Consider the following 17219-nt stretch of genomic DNA (forward strand, 5'->3'; position numbering starts at 1 on the left):
ATAATTATTTCAAAAGGTGTTTCATGAGAAGTTTCAAGTGTGTACTCGCCATACTCAGGGGTGCCTGGGTTATAGCAGGGTAACAGAAGCAGGCAAAGCTTACCTAGCCAATCAAAACTCCATAGTTACTTTACATGCAGGACTGTTAAAACACAGGTGTGTGTGGGGGGGGGGGGGTAGAGCTACAATCTCTATGGAAACCAAACCATTTTAAAACAATTATACCTAATTTTCTTCCTTCACGAATCTGCCTCAACAAGATTCTCAAATGCAGTCTTTATAGTAGCTTTCTCTAACACCCTTTGATATATTTCTTTAAAGACATTGTTACTCATTTCAACTATTTTTCTTAGATTTGAATGCTGCATACACACTTATTCTGACTCTAAGATACTAAAGAAGTTACACTATAATAAAAACAATCCATTTTGTAATGCACCTGTCACTGTGGGTATATGGTCTAAGCCCCTGATCACCCCAAAAATGAGACAACCCTGTCTTCAAAACGGGTTGTTAGGTTTGAGACCTTGCTATGGTTGTTGTTGTTAAATATTAAAATAACAGAAATGAAAACAGTAAATATAACTCTGAGCTAGGTACCATGATTACAGTTCACATAACTATCAGGACAACACTCAATGGCCACCCACGTCACCTGATCAGGTTATATTAGATCAGGCTCTATGGACCCTAGAAGTCATTTTTGCAGACAAGCAACTGCATCTAGAGTAAGGGGCACAGACAAGCTTACCACAATGCCCGCGTTCTTTATTGCCAAGGGGAGCCCTAAAAGGCCAGTTCCGATGTTCCCCTTGAGAAGATGCATCAAGGTCTGCACGAATCTGGGAAGTGAAAATCATAAATTACGATTTAATCTTTCAACCTAGGGACCCACACACCGAAGACTGGTTCCCCTCCCAGCAGCAGCACTAGTGACCCTAGGCTCCGTCATGCTGGGCTCCAGTCCTATCTTCACAAGCACAGAGATTTATTGTGGGAATCAAGTGAAATGTTTAGTGAAAGTGTTGTGCACATAGAATAGCAATTTTCTCATAGGATACTTTGCTGCTGTGGTGTCAAGAACACTCACGGTCTGACTGGTAAAATAGAACAACTTGCATTGTCTGATTTACATTCTAAACATTTGATCTGTGATTGTCACCCCAAATGGAGGTTAGAGATGAAAATTATGTATGCAAATTTTAAAGGTACCCTCAGGTAAAATAATAATTTATATTATCATGAGCTCTCTAAGGACTTGAGCATGGAAGTTTCTACTTCACTGGAGTTACTCCCCATGACCAAGAAGAAACAAACTAAAATGAAGAAGACTAAGGAATTCAAGCTTATTAAACAAGAGTACCTGCCTAGGATTACTTGTTTGGGAGTTATTTATTTGTTTATACTCTTCATCAAATTTAGTGTTTAATCATTAAATCACTATTAAGACAAGAATGCAATGCTCATAAGATAACAAAGCAGGCTTTTATTAGCATCCCACCTGTAGCTTGTCTCCTCAGGCCGCACAAGCCTCTCCCCACTCCCTCAAGCTCCCTCTTCTGAGATCTTTCTCTGCGGGACACAACATTTGAATTCTATCACTCCTGAAGAAATCCCCATGTTCAGTAGCCTAATGTCCCTCTCTCACAGACAGAAGTGTTGAGGAGTCTGACTCCTTCTTAGTCATAAAGCACTCAGACCTGTGGGAGGCGGAGAAACGCATGCTGCAATAACAGAGCTGGGACCCATGCCCCAGGACACTCACGAAATCCCGTGCTGCCCGTCCAGCTGGTAGTGCTTCTGCATGGGCAGGAGCGTCTGCTCCTGCTCCTCGTCGGACGAGCCATCGAAATTCTGCTCGTTTATTAAGGGCCTCATCACGTCCATATCTAAAAACAGGGAGAAAACGGTCCTGTACCACTGCTCATAAAAAACTGAAGAACGGCTACAACTTGTGAATTTTTAAATATTAGGAAGTATGAGGCTAGAGAGATGGCTTGCTGGATAAAACACCTGACCCTCAGCTTAAGGACCTGAGTTTTGGTCCCTGACACGCACAAGGAAGCCAGGAGCCATGGCAGCTGCTTGTGACGTCAGCACTTGGGAGGTGGAGATAGACAAGTGAGCGGTCAAGACTAGCAAGGAATCGTGAGCTCTGGATTCAGTGAAAGATCCTATCTCAATAAAACAGAGACTAGCCCAGCAAGATATTCAAGTTCTGCTTCAGGACAATACACACACACACACAAGCATACCCTCTGCACAGGACACACACACACACACACACACGCAAACATGTATACCCTCTGCACAGGACACACACACACACACACACATACACACGCAAACATGTATACCCTCTGCACAGGACACACACACACACACAAGCATGTATACCCTCTGCACAGGACACACACACACACACACACACACAAACATATATACCCTCTGCACAGGACATACACACACATGCAAGCATGTATACCCTCTGCACAGGACACACACATACACGCAAACATATATACCCTCTGCACAGGACACACACACACATGCAAGCATGTATACTCTCTGCACAGGACACACACACTTACACATGCATGCAAACATATATTTGGCATACACACATATTCACACCCACATATGCAAGTATATATTCACTCTGCATGAATGCACACACACACATACACACACATATGCACGCGCGCGCGCACACACATACACACACACACACACAAACTGAAATATCATTTGTATTCACTGCAGCTCAGTACCTTAGTTCACCTTAGACCACTCTAGTCTTGATATTATCACAAAGAAACAATGAGACTTATTTTATTTTCTGGATGTTCTATTTGAATTATACAGTGCAGAGGAAAAAGCTATAGTAATATAGAAAACAGTTCTTATTTTATCCACATGAAATTTACAAGACAAGAAATGTGAAAAAATAATCAAATATATTTTCTATATCTGACCAGCTTCAAATTATACTGCAAAAGGTAAATAATAAGTACATTTTTAAGTACTTAAGATTACATCCATCCCAGCAACCACATGATGGCTCACAACCATCCTTAACAAGATCTGACACAGCTACAGTGTACTTACATATAATAAGTAAATAAATCTTTAAAAAGAAAGATTACATCCATCCAAATGTTAAAATTTTAATATCAAAATGTTGTTCTTCCTAATGACGTTTTCATGTGGCTGTCCACCACTGTCCTCTTACTATAAATAAAAAAAATCATTAAATCTAAGTTCATTAAGACTGAAATAGAGAGATTTTTAAAGTTAAACACATTCATCTACCACTCACGGTACGCATGCTAGGGGGTGGAGTAACTAAGTTAGAAACGACCAACATCACCCTTCAAACTCTTCATTTTAGAGGAATTTCAGGTTTAAATTTGCCAAAGGGAGAAAAAATAGTACTAACATGTGTGCATTCTGTGCAGATTTTCTCTAACCATTTGCTGCAATTGTTTTTCCCCCATCCCAAATGCAGACTCTCTTCCATGAGTTACCACAGAGCAAAGACGCCACCTCAGTGCACCCTAGGGCAGCACCCTCCCTAAGAACTAGGAAGGCCTCTTGAAAGTCCACATTAGAGTTCTAGCTTCTCAAGCTGCTCCAATGAACTCCTCTGAGCTGTTTCGGGACAGACGGACCGGGGCGGTTCTGCTGGTCACCTCTGTGACTGTGTCTCTTAGAATGTCCTTAGTTCTCCCTGTCTCCTTAGCGTTTTACTATCCAGACAGTGCTTAGATTTTTAAACCGTGTGTATGTGTGGTCTGTATGTGAGTCTGGGCAAGTGTGAGAGCAGGTGCCTGCAGAGTCCAGAGGAACCACTGGACCTCCTAGAACTAGAACTACCGGATAGTAAGCCACCTGATGTGGGCCCTAGGAACGAAACTCAGGTCCTGTGCAGGAGCGTGTGCATTCTCTACAGCTGAACATCTCTGCAGCCCTGGCCGTGACAGTTTCGAGGGCTGCACAGACTCTACCTGCCACCCGGACGCTACAGTTGAAAGGCAAAGTACCTGGTGTTCATGCTTGAGCACTCGGTCCTCAGAGGAAGACGGGACCTTCAGAGGTGGAGCTCGCTGGAAGGGAGTCTCTAGGCAGGCCAGGCCTTGAGGGCCACAGTCAGCCTTTCTATCCCGGCTCTGCTTCCTGCTCCACCAACATGTGAGCTAGCTCAAGCAGGCTCCCACCTGCACAGGGCCACCTCAGCCATGCTCCCTCTGCCATCGTGTTCCCCTGGCCATGATGGCCTGCAGCAAAGACAACGCTTCCTGTGGTGCACTGGTCACAGCACGGAAATGAGGCGCACTGGCACTGCGCGGCCGTGGCTTCCCTCCTTCCCCTGCCGCCAGCCTGTGCTCTGCCTTCACTTGTCGTACTTTCTGTACCCGTCCTTCCCACCTGTCCACATCTGCACCTTAGATCTGTGGTCAGCATCCACATTCCTGTAACTCTCTGACAGCCTCCTCAATCGTCCACAAGTGTATACCTACTAGACTGTCTCAGAGAGGCCAGGCAGACCTTGCCAACAAACTGACATGCTCCACCCCAAAGTTTCTGACTAGATAAGCATAGGCGGGAGCTGAGAGGAAGGCCTTGTGATCCTGGTGTGCTGCAGACTCACTCTGAGCACAGTCCTAGCAGATTCTTCAGGAAGGACTCACCACTACATTATTCTCCGAGGACTCAGTCCTCATTCAAAATCTAGTATGCAAAACACTGGCGGTCAACGGTCATGCGTACTTTGTTTTTGCTGATCACTGCCCCTACATTCCTCTGCTTCCCTCCCTGTCTTCCCTGCAGGAGCCTCTCTTCTGCTTCCAGGCCTGTCCTTCATCCCCTTCTCCACCAGGGTGTGAGGAGACCCCTCCCCCCATCCCTCCCTCCCCCCACCTCTCTCCCACCCCCCACCCCGCCAGCTCTGCCTAGCTCTCTGCTATAAGCAAGCTTTGGCAAGGCTGCCCTCAGTCCTGCTGCCAATAAAATTCCTTTCCTGGCCTGGGCCCTGAACTGCTAACCTGAAGATCAGACCTCTCTCCTAGCACTTCAAGATGATCACATTGAAAGAGATTTCCCACAGTTTTTCCTAGTCTCCTACCCCCTACTCCTCAGATGAGAACCACCCGTCCTCTCCATGCTGTGCTCCTGTCCCCTCCATGCTGTGCTCCCGTCCACCCTCCATGCTGTGCTCCTGTCCACCCTCCATGCTGTGCTCCTGTCCTCTCCATGCTGTGCTCCTGTCCCCTCCATGCTGTGCTCCTGTCCCCTCCATGCCGTGCTCCCATCTACCCTCCATGCCATGCTCCTGTTCCCTCCATGCCTTGCTCCTGTCCCCTCCATGCCGTGCTCCTGCCCTCTCCATGCTGTGCTCCATACACATTACAATCAGGTATATGTATCTCATCTTACCACAGATCCTGCTTCCTTTGTTACACTCCACACAAAGCAATTCCCTACAAATCCATCCCTGGAGTTTTGTGGGGGTTACTGTGACAAAATGGGACTTAAGACCACAGAAATCAACCATCCCAAAGGTCCAGAATCCTGAAACAGAGTCTTGAGAAAGCAGGTTCCTCTGGGGGCTGGGAAGGCTCTGGCATCTGTCCCATCTTATATGCAGCCATTCTTATGTCCATGTAATGTTCTCCCATAACTGAGTCTGCATCCAGGTCCACCGCTCTGTAAGGATCAGTCACAGTGCCTTCTACAGCAGGTCCAATCTCCAAGTAAGATCAGCTCCTGAAGTGCTGCGTGGGACCAACAAGTGACTTCTGGGGAAGTCAGTGAACCATACCTGCTCGTGTCATCGGCTTCAGTTTTATCCTCGCTGCACCCTGCTGCCCCTTGGGCTATCGCCATCATTCCCTTTGATCAGCTTAGCTTGTCCACACTACCAGTCACACCCACTTTCTCATTTCTGCCCGGTGCTGTGCTGTAGTAAGCTCATTGTGTTCTCCATAAAGACAGCTATCACTACCAACACTGCAAAACCGTAACCACCTATTATCTGAAGCCCGCTGCCGGAGAGATCACAGCAGCCACGGAAGGTCAAGGAAAAGGTAGGCTCTCTGGCAACTTTAAAAATGTATCAACGAAATAAGAAATTTGCTTTTATTGGTAAAGGGGGTGAATTTATATTCAGTATCTTTTTAGATTAAAACCTGAGACTGTAATCTGCAAGTATTAAAATGGCTGTTCATAGCAGCTTTGTAATTTATGTTTGACTTTCAAATCAGCATTACAACACTCGCTGACTCCCACATACAGGTCAGCTGGGCTCTCGCTCCCTCCTAACGTAGGTGTTTACCAACTGACTGTTCTCTGGTTCTCAAGTCGTCCTCGATGTTATAACCACCTAGGAAACATGAGCCCATGAACCTTTTTCTATATTTCTTTGCCTTCAATCAATTTTTTTACCCCTCATGTGAGAACATCTTATAGGTTAATTATTTTATGACACTCCTCTAACCTTCTCGTAACAGGATTTAAAGGAATTCATTTATAAAAGTCAAAGCTGAGAGAAAAGTACTTAACAGGTTAGGAACTCATGAGTTTACATTCATGTGTGACTCGGATTCTGCCAGGGGGGTGGGGGGTGGGGGTGGGGGGGGTGGGGGGGGTGTAGCAGCACGATGTGCAGGCGGCCATTTCCTGCCCCTGTGCTTATACGTCATTCCTTGCAGCAACATTACACAATACAGATACAAGAACATATATATGTGTGTGTGTGTGTGTGTGTGTGTGTATACACATATATATACATATCCTTTAACTATATATTTATGCAGTTGTAAGTTTATATAAATACATATATTTACCTATATATATATTTTAAACTAAATTAAGAATAGTTAAAATAGGGTCAAGTTCTAGAACTGACTCTATTACCCTAAAAGTCACAAAGTAACTCAAACCTAAAGAATTAAAAATACTCAAATACTAATACCCACCCTAGAAGATACAACCCTGCCTTCACAGTGTGATCGCGAAGGCTTGGGCCAGGGCAGACATCCAATGAGTCGGAAGAGGGACTGCGTACTCACACATCACCACAATGTTTTCAAAAGTAAAGTGGAAATGGAGAGAAGAAAACAAGTGGGAACCAGCTCATGGTGTAGATGGACCACAGAACCATCTCTATCCTTTCCTTCCTCTGAAAATATTAAAATATCTATATCAAGTAAAGCCTATGTAGTTTACACTTACTCTTTTATTTACTGAAGTTTTTATGTAATTTTTGGTCGAGCAATAAATTAAGCTATTCTTATAAAAGCTGGGGTAAGATAGATAAAACTAATAATTCCTGATAAAATACTAGTAAGCAGTGGATTTCAAACTACTCAGTTATAATTATTTCTATTTATAAGTATTTAACATGTAACAATAAAAAACAGTCAATTAACTATTATACAACTTCAATATAATGCAATGTATACACAACTAATGAAGGTTAAATTAGGAAAATACAGATGCTCTGTTGTCACCGCAGCTTCTGTTTCAGCCTCAATTGCCTACCCTGAAATCAGCTCCAGGCGTAGCTAAAGGCTAACACATTCAGCAATACCTATCAGAGTCTTTCAGTGATCTCCACTCTCATCCAGTAACTGCTTCTGGCAAGCTACTGATACAGATGCTTGCCGAGACATAAATTCTAAAAGTCTAAAAGTCTGCTAAGTGCACAGCAGTAAGCAACTTCCTATGCTCACGACAGCGTACCTACCCTAGAAGATACAACCTTGCCTTCACAGTGTGATCGCGAAGGCTCGGGCCAGGGCAGACATCCAATGAGTCAGAAGAGGGACTGTGTACTCACACTACACCACAATGTTTTCAAAAGTAAAGTGGAAATGGAGAGAAGAAAACAAGTGGGAACCAGCTCATGGTGTAGATGGACCACAGAACCATCTCTATCCTTTCCTTCCTCTGAAAATATTAAAAAACATTTAGTAATGCTATATCACTCTTAACATTCCTGCAAAGTAAGAAACCAATACGGTGGACATCGTTTCTTTTGGGAAAAACAGCACAATGCTGCCACACCGACCTATGAACCACCACCTTGATCATAAAAGCAGACTTCTTTATTCCTGTGGTTGAGAGAACAGAATATAAGAAACAGGCTAGAATTTCCCAATGGCTTCTGAGCATAAGAAGCGCATCCTCTGTCTCAGGAGGTCTCCACAGATGGCCAACATTAAGCCACCTTCTATACGATGATGTAACACTCAGCCACCATACCAACCCCGCCTCCCATAGCATGAGTAACAGTGTAACAACAGTGCTTTCTACATTAACTATCTCACCACCCTGAATCTACCTCAGTAGCAGCTTGGTATTTTTGTATCCCTTCTCTTCCTCTTCCTCCCTTCCTTGCCTCCTCTTCCTTCCCTGCCCTCCCCACAGCTTCAGGACATCCTGTGTGCTGACAACTTCCAGACTTTCCTCCCTAGACCTCACCCTCCACTAACCCTACACATGACCGGCTCTAAACCAAATCCTTATCTTCCTCTCCAAACCCATGTGACTTCACCCATCTGGACAAGTCACCTCTTAAGTCTAGGCTTTGGGGGATGACTTCTATGGTTGACACCAGCATGTCAAGAGGCCTGTGGCCTACTCCCCACGAACACTGTCTTTGAGCTATTCCCCATGAATGTTTGCCTCTGGGCTACCTGAATGTCCTCCCAACATGGTAGCTGGCTTCCCCTCAAGTGAGAGAAGGGAAGTGACAGAGCACAGAGAAAGGCACAGGGCCTCACATGGTCTAGCTCAAGGGGAGACCCGTAAGCCAAAAGCTAGTCATCAGAAGTGAGGCTAAAGAGGGAAACATCAAAGGCTGGACACATTATAAAACATAGGGGGTTTTATGTTTTATAATGTGTCCCTGTAGGGTCCCTGTAGCCATCCTGCCTGCCTTCACCCAGTCTCTTTGGAAATCACACTGGTCTTCGTCATCCCCAGTCTAACCACCTCTCTGTTCCCATCACGGCCACCATGCTGGTCTGAAGAGCATGCTGGCCTCTTTCCTGAGCATGTAGAATGCCCTCCAGTTCCCGCTTTTGTTCAAAAGTCCATTTGTCACAGGGAAACCACCATAAACACACTTTATTGTAGTGCTTCTCGCTGTTTAGACCAGGGTGGCTTCAAACTTTTTATGTAGCAGAGGCTGACCCTGAACTTCTAATCTTCTAATTTTCCTCCCTCTACATCCTGAGCCCTGTACCGCCATGCCCAGTTTATGCAGGGATGGGGATCAAACTGAGAGCTTAAGGCAGACTAGACCAACACTCTAGCAGTTATATTCCTCTCCCCTTCCCTTCCCTCCCCTCCCCCACATCCCTAAAGCAGGCAGGGCCCACCCTTTAATCCTGGCACTCTGAAGGCAGGGGCAGCCAGCTCTCTGAGTTCTAAGACAACCAGGGCTGCATAGTATGACCCTGTCTCAAAAATACAAATAAACCTAAGCCAGCCAAGTTGCTGTAAATGCTCAGCTCACTCGTCCTCCCTTCACATTACACTGCTCCTCCTTGCACAGTAGCCTTCGCTGGGCAGGCCGTGTAATTACCTGAGGTATCCGTGCTGCTCACAGTCTGTGTCTGCTTACTAAATACAATGGCTGAGGAAGCAGCATCTTGACGGGTTGTTAGTTTGGCTGGAGTTTGGGGTGGGGGGTGGTCTTTGTTTCATGATGTATCCTGTGCCCTGAGCTACACAGTGAGACCTCACCTCAAAAATCCAAAAGGAGGAGGGCTGGGGAGGACGGAACCAGTGAGCTTTGCCAGTTATCAGATGAACCAGGGTGATAAGCTCCCTAGCACCTTTACCAGCTAAGCAGCGGGTGACCGTGCAGCTAAAGGACAGCCTAGCTCGTGGCTCTTCATCGGACACTTGGACAATAACTGCCTTGACCCTTACAGATGAGCCAATGAATGTCACCTGGCAGACGTGTGTGTGTGTGTGTGTGTGTGTGTGTGTGTGTGTGTGAGAGAGAGAGAGAGAGAGAATGTGTGTGTGTGTGTGTATGAGTGTGTGTGTGTGTGTGAGAGAGAGATTGTGTGTGTGTGTGTGTGTGTGAGTGTGTGTGTGTGTGTGTCACAGCATGTATATGAGGCTCAGATGCTAACTCTGCAGACTCTGTTCTCCCTCCCACCTGACTCGAGGCAGGGAAGCTCTCATCTCTGCTGCTGGGCTCTGAAGCTGTCATTCAAGTACACGAGTGATCCCCCTGCCTCTGTCTCCCATGTTCCACTGCTTTCCGTGGGTTCTGGGAGCCAGAATTCAGGACATCGGGCTTGCACAGGAAGTACTCTTACCCACTGAAACGCCCTCTCAGCTTGATACAGTTTAATTGCATGATTTACTTCTTTGAAAAAAATATTCTACACATAAAACTGCTGAGTGAAAAGATGAACTTTTCCAAAGGGCAGGACATCAGGGTGTGGACCACACTGGCCTAGAACTCACTGTGTGGCACAGGCTGACAGTCCACTTGCCTCAGCCCCATGAACTCTGGGACTGCAAATGTGTACTATTACCACCCCAGCTTTATGTGTATTGATGATAATATACTACCCTGCTCCTGCCAATCTCCTCACAGCTCACCAACATGGGTTATCAATGAACTGAAAAGTCGCATAAGCTTGAGTTGAGGGCCCTGCCATTAGTGAGAGCAATTGCAAGACAAAAGAACTTGCCTCCCTGAATTCTAGGGAAGATCAAGTAGCCATTGGCTAGCATAATATACAGCACCCTGCTTAACGGTCTGTTCTCAATCAAAGTTAGACTTACAGTTTCTACCTTTGTTGTGACTACTTTTGTTGAAAACAGCCATGAAGTAAGGGCACGTTATTACAGGAATTACTTACTATGAATTACTTCAAAGTATGTTTTAATTTAATCTTTCTTCAAGAAATGTTCCTTAACACAGGGTGCAGCTAGGAGGACATCTTTCTATCCTGATCCTGGCTTCTGTTTTCTTTCTGACAGCAGTAAACAGAAGCAAGCCTTCCAAAACCATGGAAACAGAGCGCTCAGGGCGGGTCAGAGCCCATGTATGTCCTAGTCTCCAGGTGGCAACATCCCTTTAGAACACTTGGGCAGCAAGGAGTCAAATGAGGCTTCACCGGGAGACGCCCAGTTTTGAGATCCAGGCTTAGAAAAGAAAACAATGGTAACTTCCTTAAAGCATCCTGGAAAAAACCAGAGCGAGCGGTGGCAGCAGCTCCCGCCTCCCTTTGACGTGGACAAGCAGGGCGACTCCCCGCACTGACGCACAGTACTACAAGCACAGGCCCGCGGACAGACAGATGGACAGAATGACAGACATACAAAGACTGAGGGACTCAAAGGCAGACAGACGCTCGTACACACTGGGCAGCGACCTGCAAGGCCCCACCAGGCCTGGGGACCCCTGTGCTGAGCTGGTCCTAGAGGAACTCCCGCCGGCCAGGGTCCTGGGACGCACCACCCTCTGCCTGGGGTCTCTGCAAACCACGTCGCCCCGCCACCCCGCCATCCTGCCACCCTAGCGCTCAGGGCGCGCGCAGAGACGCCCCCGCCAGGCGCGCGAGACACCGGGAGCCCGGATGCCGCGGCGGCGGGCGCGAAGGCCCGCGCACCCTCTCTCCGAACACGGGAGACGCCCACGCCCCGGGGCCCGGGCGGGCCTGGCAGACACCCACCGAGCTCCTCGCATCCTGCCGCCTCCGCCGGCGCCGGCGCTTCCATCCCTCGGGGGTCTCCAGGTCGCCACCGCCCGCGCTGCCGGCCGCACCGCCGAGCATGCGCAGAGCCGCCCCGAGGGGCGGGGCCCGGGCCGGCCTTGACCGTAGCCCACGCGGGTCTGCGCCTCGCGGGTGACAGGCGCGGCACCTAAGCTGAGAGCGATTCTCTGAACCCCTGGGCTCCTCGTGCCGGAAGACGGGGCCTCGGACCGCGCGGAAAGCAGGCAGACTGCAGCTCCGACGGCCGACGGGCCGTCTTCCCCAACCCCAGCTGACACTAGCAAAGGCAGCTAGATGTAGGCTCCTGCGCTGGCATCTTAGAGGACAGCTGACTCGAGGGTTAAGGCTAAGACGGGGTGTCGACGCCCACACTGTCAGGCACTACCCTACATTGCCATATGATTCTTTGGTCACCTGAGAGAAAACGCAGTGCAGTCTGTAAGTCACTGTGCTCACTGCCCACACAAAGGCAAGTTCCTTCATCGTCCCCCCACCCCCCCACCCGCTGCCACCAGCACCAGCACCAGCACCAGCACCACCAGCACCAGCACCAGCACCGACAGAAGGCCAATGAAGGCAGGGGAGAGACCTGCCACCCGACAGCAGGGACTCAGTCTGCATGGGAAGCGGCCTCGAGTGGACACCAATAACTGTATGATTAATCCACAGACAAATACCTAATTTTAAGATAGACTTCATAGTGTCCCAGCACTCAAGAGGAAGAGGCAGGTTTCAGTGAGTTCAAGGCCAGGCTCAGCTATATAGAGAATTCCAGGACACCCAGGGCTGCATACACAGGTGCTGTCTTACATAAAACCTAAAATTTAAAAGTCTTTACCTGCACTTGGGATGCTGATCCTGGAGGATTAGGAGTTTAAGGCTATCCGTTGGCTTCATCGGAACTTTGAGGCCAGCCTAAGCTGAGTGAGATTTTGTCTCTAAAACCAAAAATAAGTAAACAGATAAGTTAGAAATTGCCTTTTTTTCACATCATAGTTATTTAATGTCAGGATGTCACACAAAACTTTGTTTCATGTCTGTGTTTTAGGGTCATTTTAGGAGCGGGATATGTGTGTTTCAGATAAACGAAGACACTGAGGGAGTAGTGGGAGACAGTGCAGTGCTCAGATGCTCTACAGGAAGAGGTGATCACCAACAGGGCTTAGGCGGGGCAGTATTAAACCTCATCACGGTATTCAGGGTGTCATTGTAATGGGCGACTTCTTTATATCTAAGATCTTCCATCTTCCTTTTTCAGACCACAGGGGACAGAGAGTAACTGAAGCCTTAGGAGTGGAGGGCACATGTAAGGACGTAGGCACTGGCCCCTGCCACCCTGCCACCCTGCCCTCAACTGCGCCCGCTGTCGTAGTGGAGGTGGGACGGTCACTGCCTGAGGCCACATGAAACTGAAGATGCCTTATCTCATCTGCCCAAGGTATTAGGGTGTCCTTGTGCCGTGGCTGGGAGGCTGCTCTGAGACTCCTGTGGCCCTTGGCTCTCCACGTTTCTATCACACCGTTGAGGATAGTGATGCTGCGTGAGGAACCTGAGCACGGGCAAGGCTTGCTAGACACACCCTTGTTTCCAGCCCTTGGGAGGCAGGGGTGGATGTCCGAGTTCAGGGCCGCCTGGTACACAAATTCTAGTCCAGCCATAGTTACACAGAAAGACACTGTAGGTAGGTAGGAAAGAAGGAAGGAAGGGAGGAAAGGAAAGGGAAAGAGAGAGGAAGAAAGGAGGGAGGGAAGGAGGGAGGGAGGGAGAGAGGGAGGGAGGAAAGGGGAGGAAACAAGCATATCTGAAGAACCCAGTGCATCTTGTTTTAGTAATTCTTCTGCATTCTCAGGACACTGGGAAATTTCAAGTGGCAGCTGGATGGCACTATGTGCTGTCCCAGCCCTTGACGCCGGCTGGAGGAGGATCATGAACTGGAAGACAGTCTGGGGAATATAAGCAGCCAGAGAGTGGGGAGGATATGGGGAGGGAGGACAGGAGAGAAGGGGCAGCTGATGTCTAATCTCAGTTGCTGGTGTGGGAAATGACAGAGTGCTGGTAGGAAACCCGCTTCGCATTGGGGAGGTTGTGGAGACCATTTCAGCCTGCCTACGAAGTATTGCATATTCTCCATTTTAAAGTGGCTTCAGCATCTGCTGACTTCCAGAAGGAGGAGCAACCTTCTCCCTATGTTCTAAACAACTCACGTGTTCTATGGGTGGACCTAGGAAAACCCTGACGGTACCTGGCAGTGATGGTTCCTCACTGTTGCTAACAACATGACCTTTACTGCAATGTCTGTGTTTGCTTAGCTCTTCATGACTCACTCATCCAACTGAAAATAAGAAAGACAACTTTGAAAAGGCTCCACCCTGTTCTCATATAGCTTTTTTATATAAATATATCGCATGGACTGCCTTCGTTAGGGTTTCAATTGCTATAATAAAGCACTATTGACCCAATGCAACTTGAGGTGGAAAGAGTTTATTTCACTTCAGAACTTGGAAGTCCATCACCATGGAAACCCAGGGAAGGAACTCAAGTCAGGAACTGAAGAAGCCATGGAGGGATGCTGCTTACTGGCTTGCTTTCAGTGGCTTGACCTGTCTGCTTTCTTATAGCACACAGAAACAGCTCCTCAGGGGCTGGCCCTGCCCGCACTGAGCTGAGCCCTTCCTCAATGAAGACAATACCACCACAAGCTTGTCCTCAGGCCAATATGGAGGCATTTTCTCAATCAGGGTTCACTTGTTTCAGATATATCTAGAATTGTGTCAACTTAGCAAGATACAACCTGCACAAGGAATGCTTTACCAGAATAGACCTATCAGGAGTAAATCTACCAGAAGCAAACCTAGTTAGAAAACACACCAAGCACCCTTCTATCCCTTCTGTCTCCTGGTCCTTTCTGCGGGAGCAGGTTCCTAGAGAACCCGCTCCACTCAAAGCAGTTGGTAAGAACCCCCTCCCCACTCCGGAATCCCAGAACTGCTGCTAGGGGTCCAGTGGACTCAGGGCCCATCACCAACTAAAACCCCTGCCCTCCCAAATACCACTCCCCTTCTGTCCCTTCCACCCCTTTCACAGCCCAGTTCTTTCTGCTGGAGCAGACTCTTGGCTGGTCTGCTCCAGTAATTGTAGAAAACCTGCTGTACTTAGAGGAGTTGAGGACCCACTGCACTCAGAGTAGTTGAAGGTCAGCTGCACTCAGAGCAATTGGACAACATCTGGACTGCTCCACTGAAGACCCAACAGTCTGAAAGCCTCCCAGGAGATCTACTGCAGCCAGGGCAACAGATCGGCAACCTCCAGTTGGAAGGCCCCACAGGTTGTCTGCTACATCCAGGGCTGCAGGCCTACCAGGAGACCTGAAGCAACCCAGGGGCACAAGAGGCAGACTCCAGACCAACAAACACCAGGGATATCCAAATGGCGAAAGGCAAGTGCAAGACCATAAGCAACAAAAGCCAATATACTTGGGCATCATCAGAACCCAGTTCTCACACCACAGCAAGCCCTGAATACAACAACACACATGAATTCAGGAAGCTGACCTAAAATCCTGTTTCATGAAAATAAGAGTCCTTTAACGAGGATATCAGTAACTAACTGAAAGAAATACAGGGAAACAGGTGAAGGAATTGAATAAAGCAATCCAAGACCTAAAAGTGGAAGTAAAATCAATAAAGATGCAAGCATCACCAATAGAATACAAGAGATAGAAGAAAGAATCTCAGGTGTAGAAGACACTGTAGAAGAGATTGACACAACTGTCAAAGAAAATTTAAAACATAAAAAACTCCTAATCCAAAGCATTCAAGAAATTCAGGACACAATGAAAAGACCAAATTTAAGAATAATCTGAATAGATAAGAATGAAATTCCAATCTCAAAATGCCCTAAAAACATCTTCAACACAATCATAGAAGAAAACTCCCCCAACCTAAAGAAAGAGATGGCCATAAAGGTACAAGAAGCCAATATAACACTAAATAAATGGGACCAGAAGAGAAAATCCTCTCGTCACATAATAATCAAAGCACTAGACACACAGAACAAAGAAGGAATATAAAAAGCTGCAAGAGAAAATGGCCAAGTAGCATACAAAGGTAGACCTATCAGAATTATACCAGACTTCTCAACAGAGACTATGCAAGCCAGATGACCCTGATCAGAAGTCATGAAGAGTCTAAGAGAACACAAATACCAGCCCAGGCTACAAAACTCTCAATCAACATAGATGGAAAAACCAAAATATTCCAGGACAAAACCAAATTCGAACAGTATCCATCTACCAATCCAGCCCTACAGAAGATCCTAGAAGGAAAACTCCAACAAAAGGAAGGTACCTGCACCAAATAAAGGACAAGAAATTAAGCATCTCACAACAAAGCCAAAAGGAGAGAACCACAAGCACATAAAGCCACCTACAAAGACAAACATATCAGGAACCAACAGTCATCTCTCTCTAATATCTCTCAATATTAATAGACTCAACTCACCATTAAAAAGTCATAAGCTAACAGACTGGATATGCGAACAAGATCCAGAATTTTGCTGCATACAAGAAACACACCTCAATAACAAAGACAGATACTATATCAGAGTTAAAGGATGGAAAAGGTCTTCCAGGCAAATGGTCCCAGGAAACAAGCAGGAGTTGCCATCCTAATATCCAATAAAATAGACTTTCAACCAAAAGTTATCAAGCGTGATGAAGAAGGACACTTTATATTCATCAAGGGGAAAATCCACCAGGAGAAAGTCTCAATTATGAACATCTTATGCCCCAAAAGCAGGAGCACCCACATTCACAAAAAAGAAACTTTACTAAAGCTCAAAACACACATTGAACCCCACAGAAATAATAGTGGGAGACTTCAACACCCCACTCTAACGGGTCATTGAAACAGAAACTAAACAGAGACACAGTGAAACTAAGAGAACTTATGAACCAAATGGATTTAACAGACATCTACAGAACATTTCACCCTGAAACAAAAGAATACACCTTCTTCTCAGCACCTCATGATACCTTCTCCAAAACTGACCATATAATTGTTCACAAAACAACCCTCAACCGATACAAGAAGATTAAAATAATACCATGCATCCTATCAGATCACCATGATCTAAGGCTGGTCTTCAATAACAGCAATGACTACAAAAAGCCCACATACACGTGGAAACTGAACAACTCTTTACTCAAGGATAATTTGGTCAGGAAAGAAAGAAAGAAATTAAAGACTTCCTGGAAATTAATGAAAATATTAACACATCATACCCAAACTTATGGAAAACAGTGAATGCAGTACTACGAGGAAAGTTCATAGCACTAAATGACCTGGTAAAGAAATGGGAGAGAGCTTACACTAACAACTTAACAGCACACCTGAGAGCTCTTGAACAAAAAGAACCTACTCACCCAAGAGGAGCAGAAGGCAGGAAATAGTCAAACTCAGGGCCAAAATC

At 46.6% G+C, this 17219-nt stretch overlaps 1 protein-coding gene across 2 annotated transcripts in view; it reads right to left on the reverse strand.

Annotated features, from left to right (window-relative positions):
• The window catches only part of Slc36a4 (solute carrier family 36 member 4), a 32640-nt gene extending 20804 nt beyond the window's left edge, over positions 1-11836 (reverse strand). Inside the window, exons 1-3 of one of the 2 annotated variants that reach the window (XM_052189056.1) lie at positions 11709-11835; positions 1766-1889; positions 752-842 (exon numbers count right to left, since the gene is read on the reverse strand). In XM_052189056.1, coding sequence (XP_052045016.1) covers positions 752-842; positions 1766-1889; positions 11709-11754 — 261 coding nt within the window. In that variant the 5' untranslated portion in view covers positions 11755-11835. Of the gene's footprint in view, positions 1-751; positions 843-1765; positions 1890-11708 lie in introns of both variants that reach the window. The other variant, XM_052189057.1, reaches the window with a different exon arrangement.
• Between the last annotated feature and the right edge of the window lie 5383 nt (positions 11837-17219).

The sequence above is a fragment of the Apodemus sylvaticus genome, chromosome 7 (genome assembly GCF_947179515.1).
Source record: "Apodemus sylvaticus chromosome 7, mApoSyl1.1, whole genome shotgun sequence".
In the NCBI taxonomy this organism is placed as follows: Eukaryota; Metazoa; Chordata; class Mammalia; order Rodentia; family Muridae; genus Apodemus; species Apodemus sylvaticus.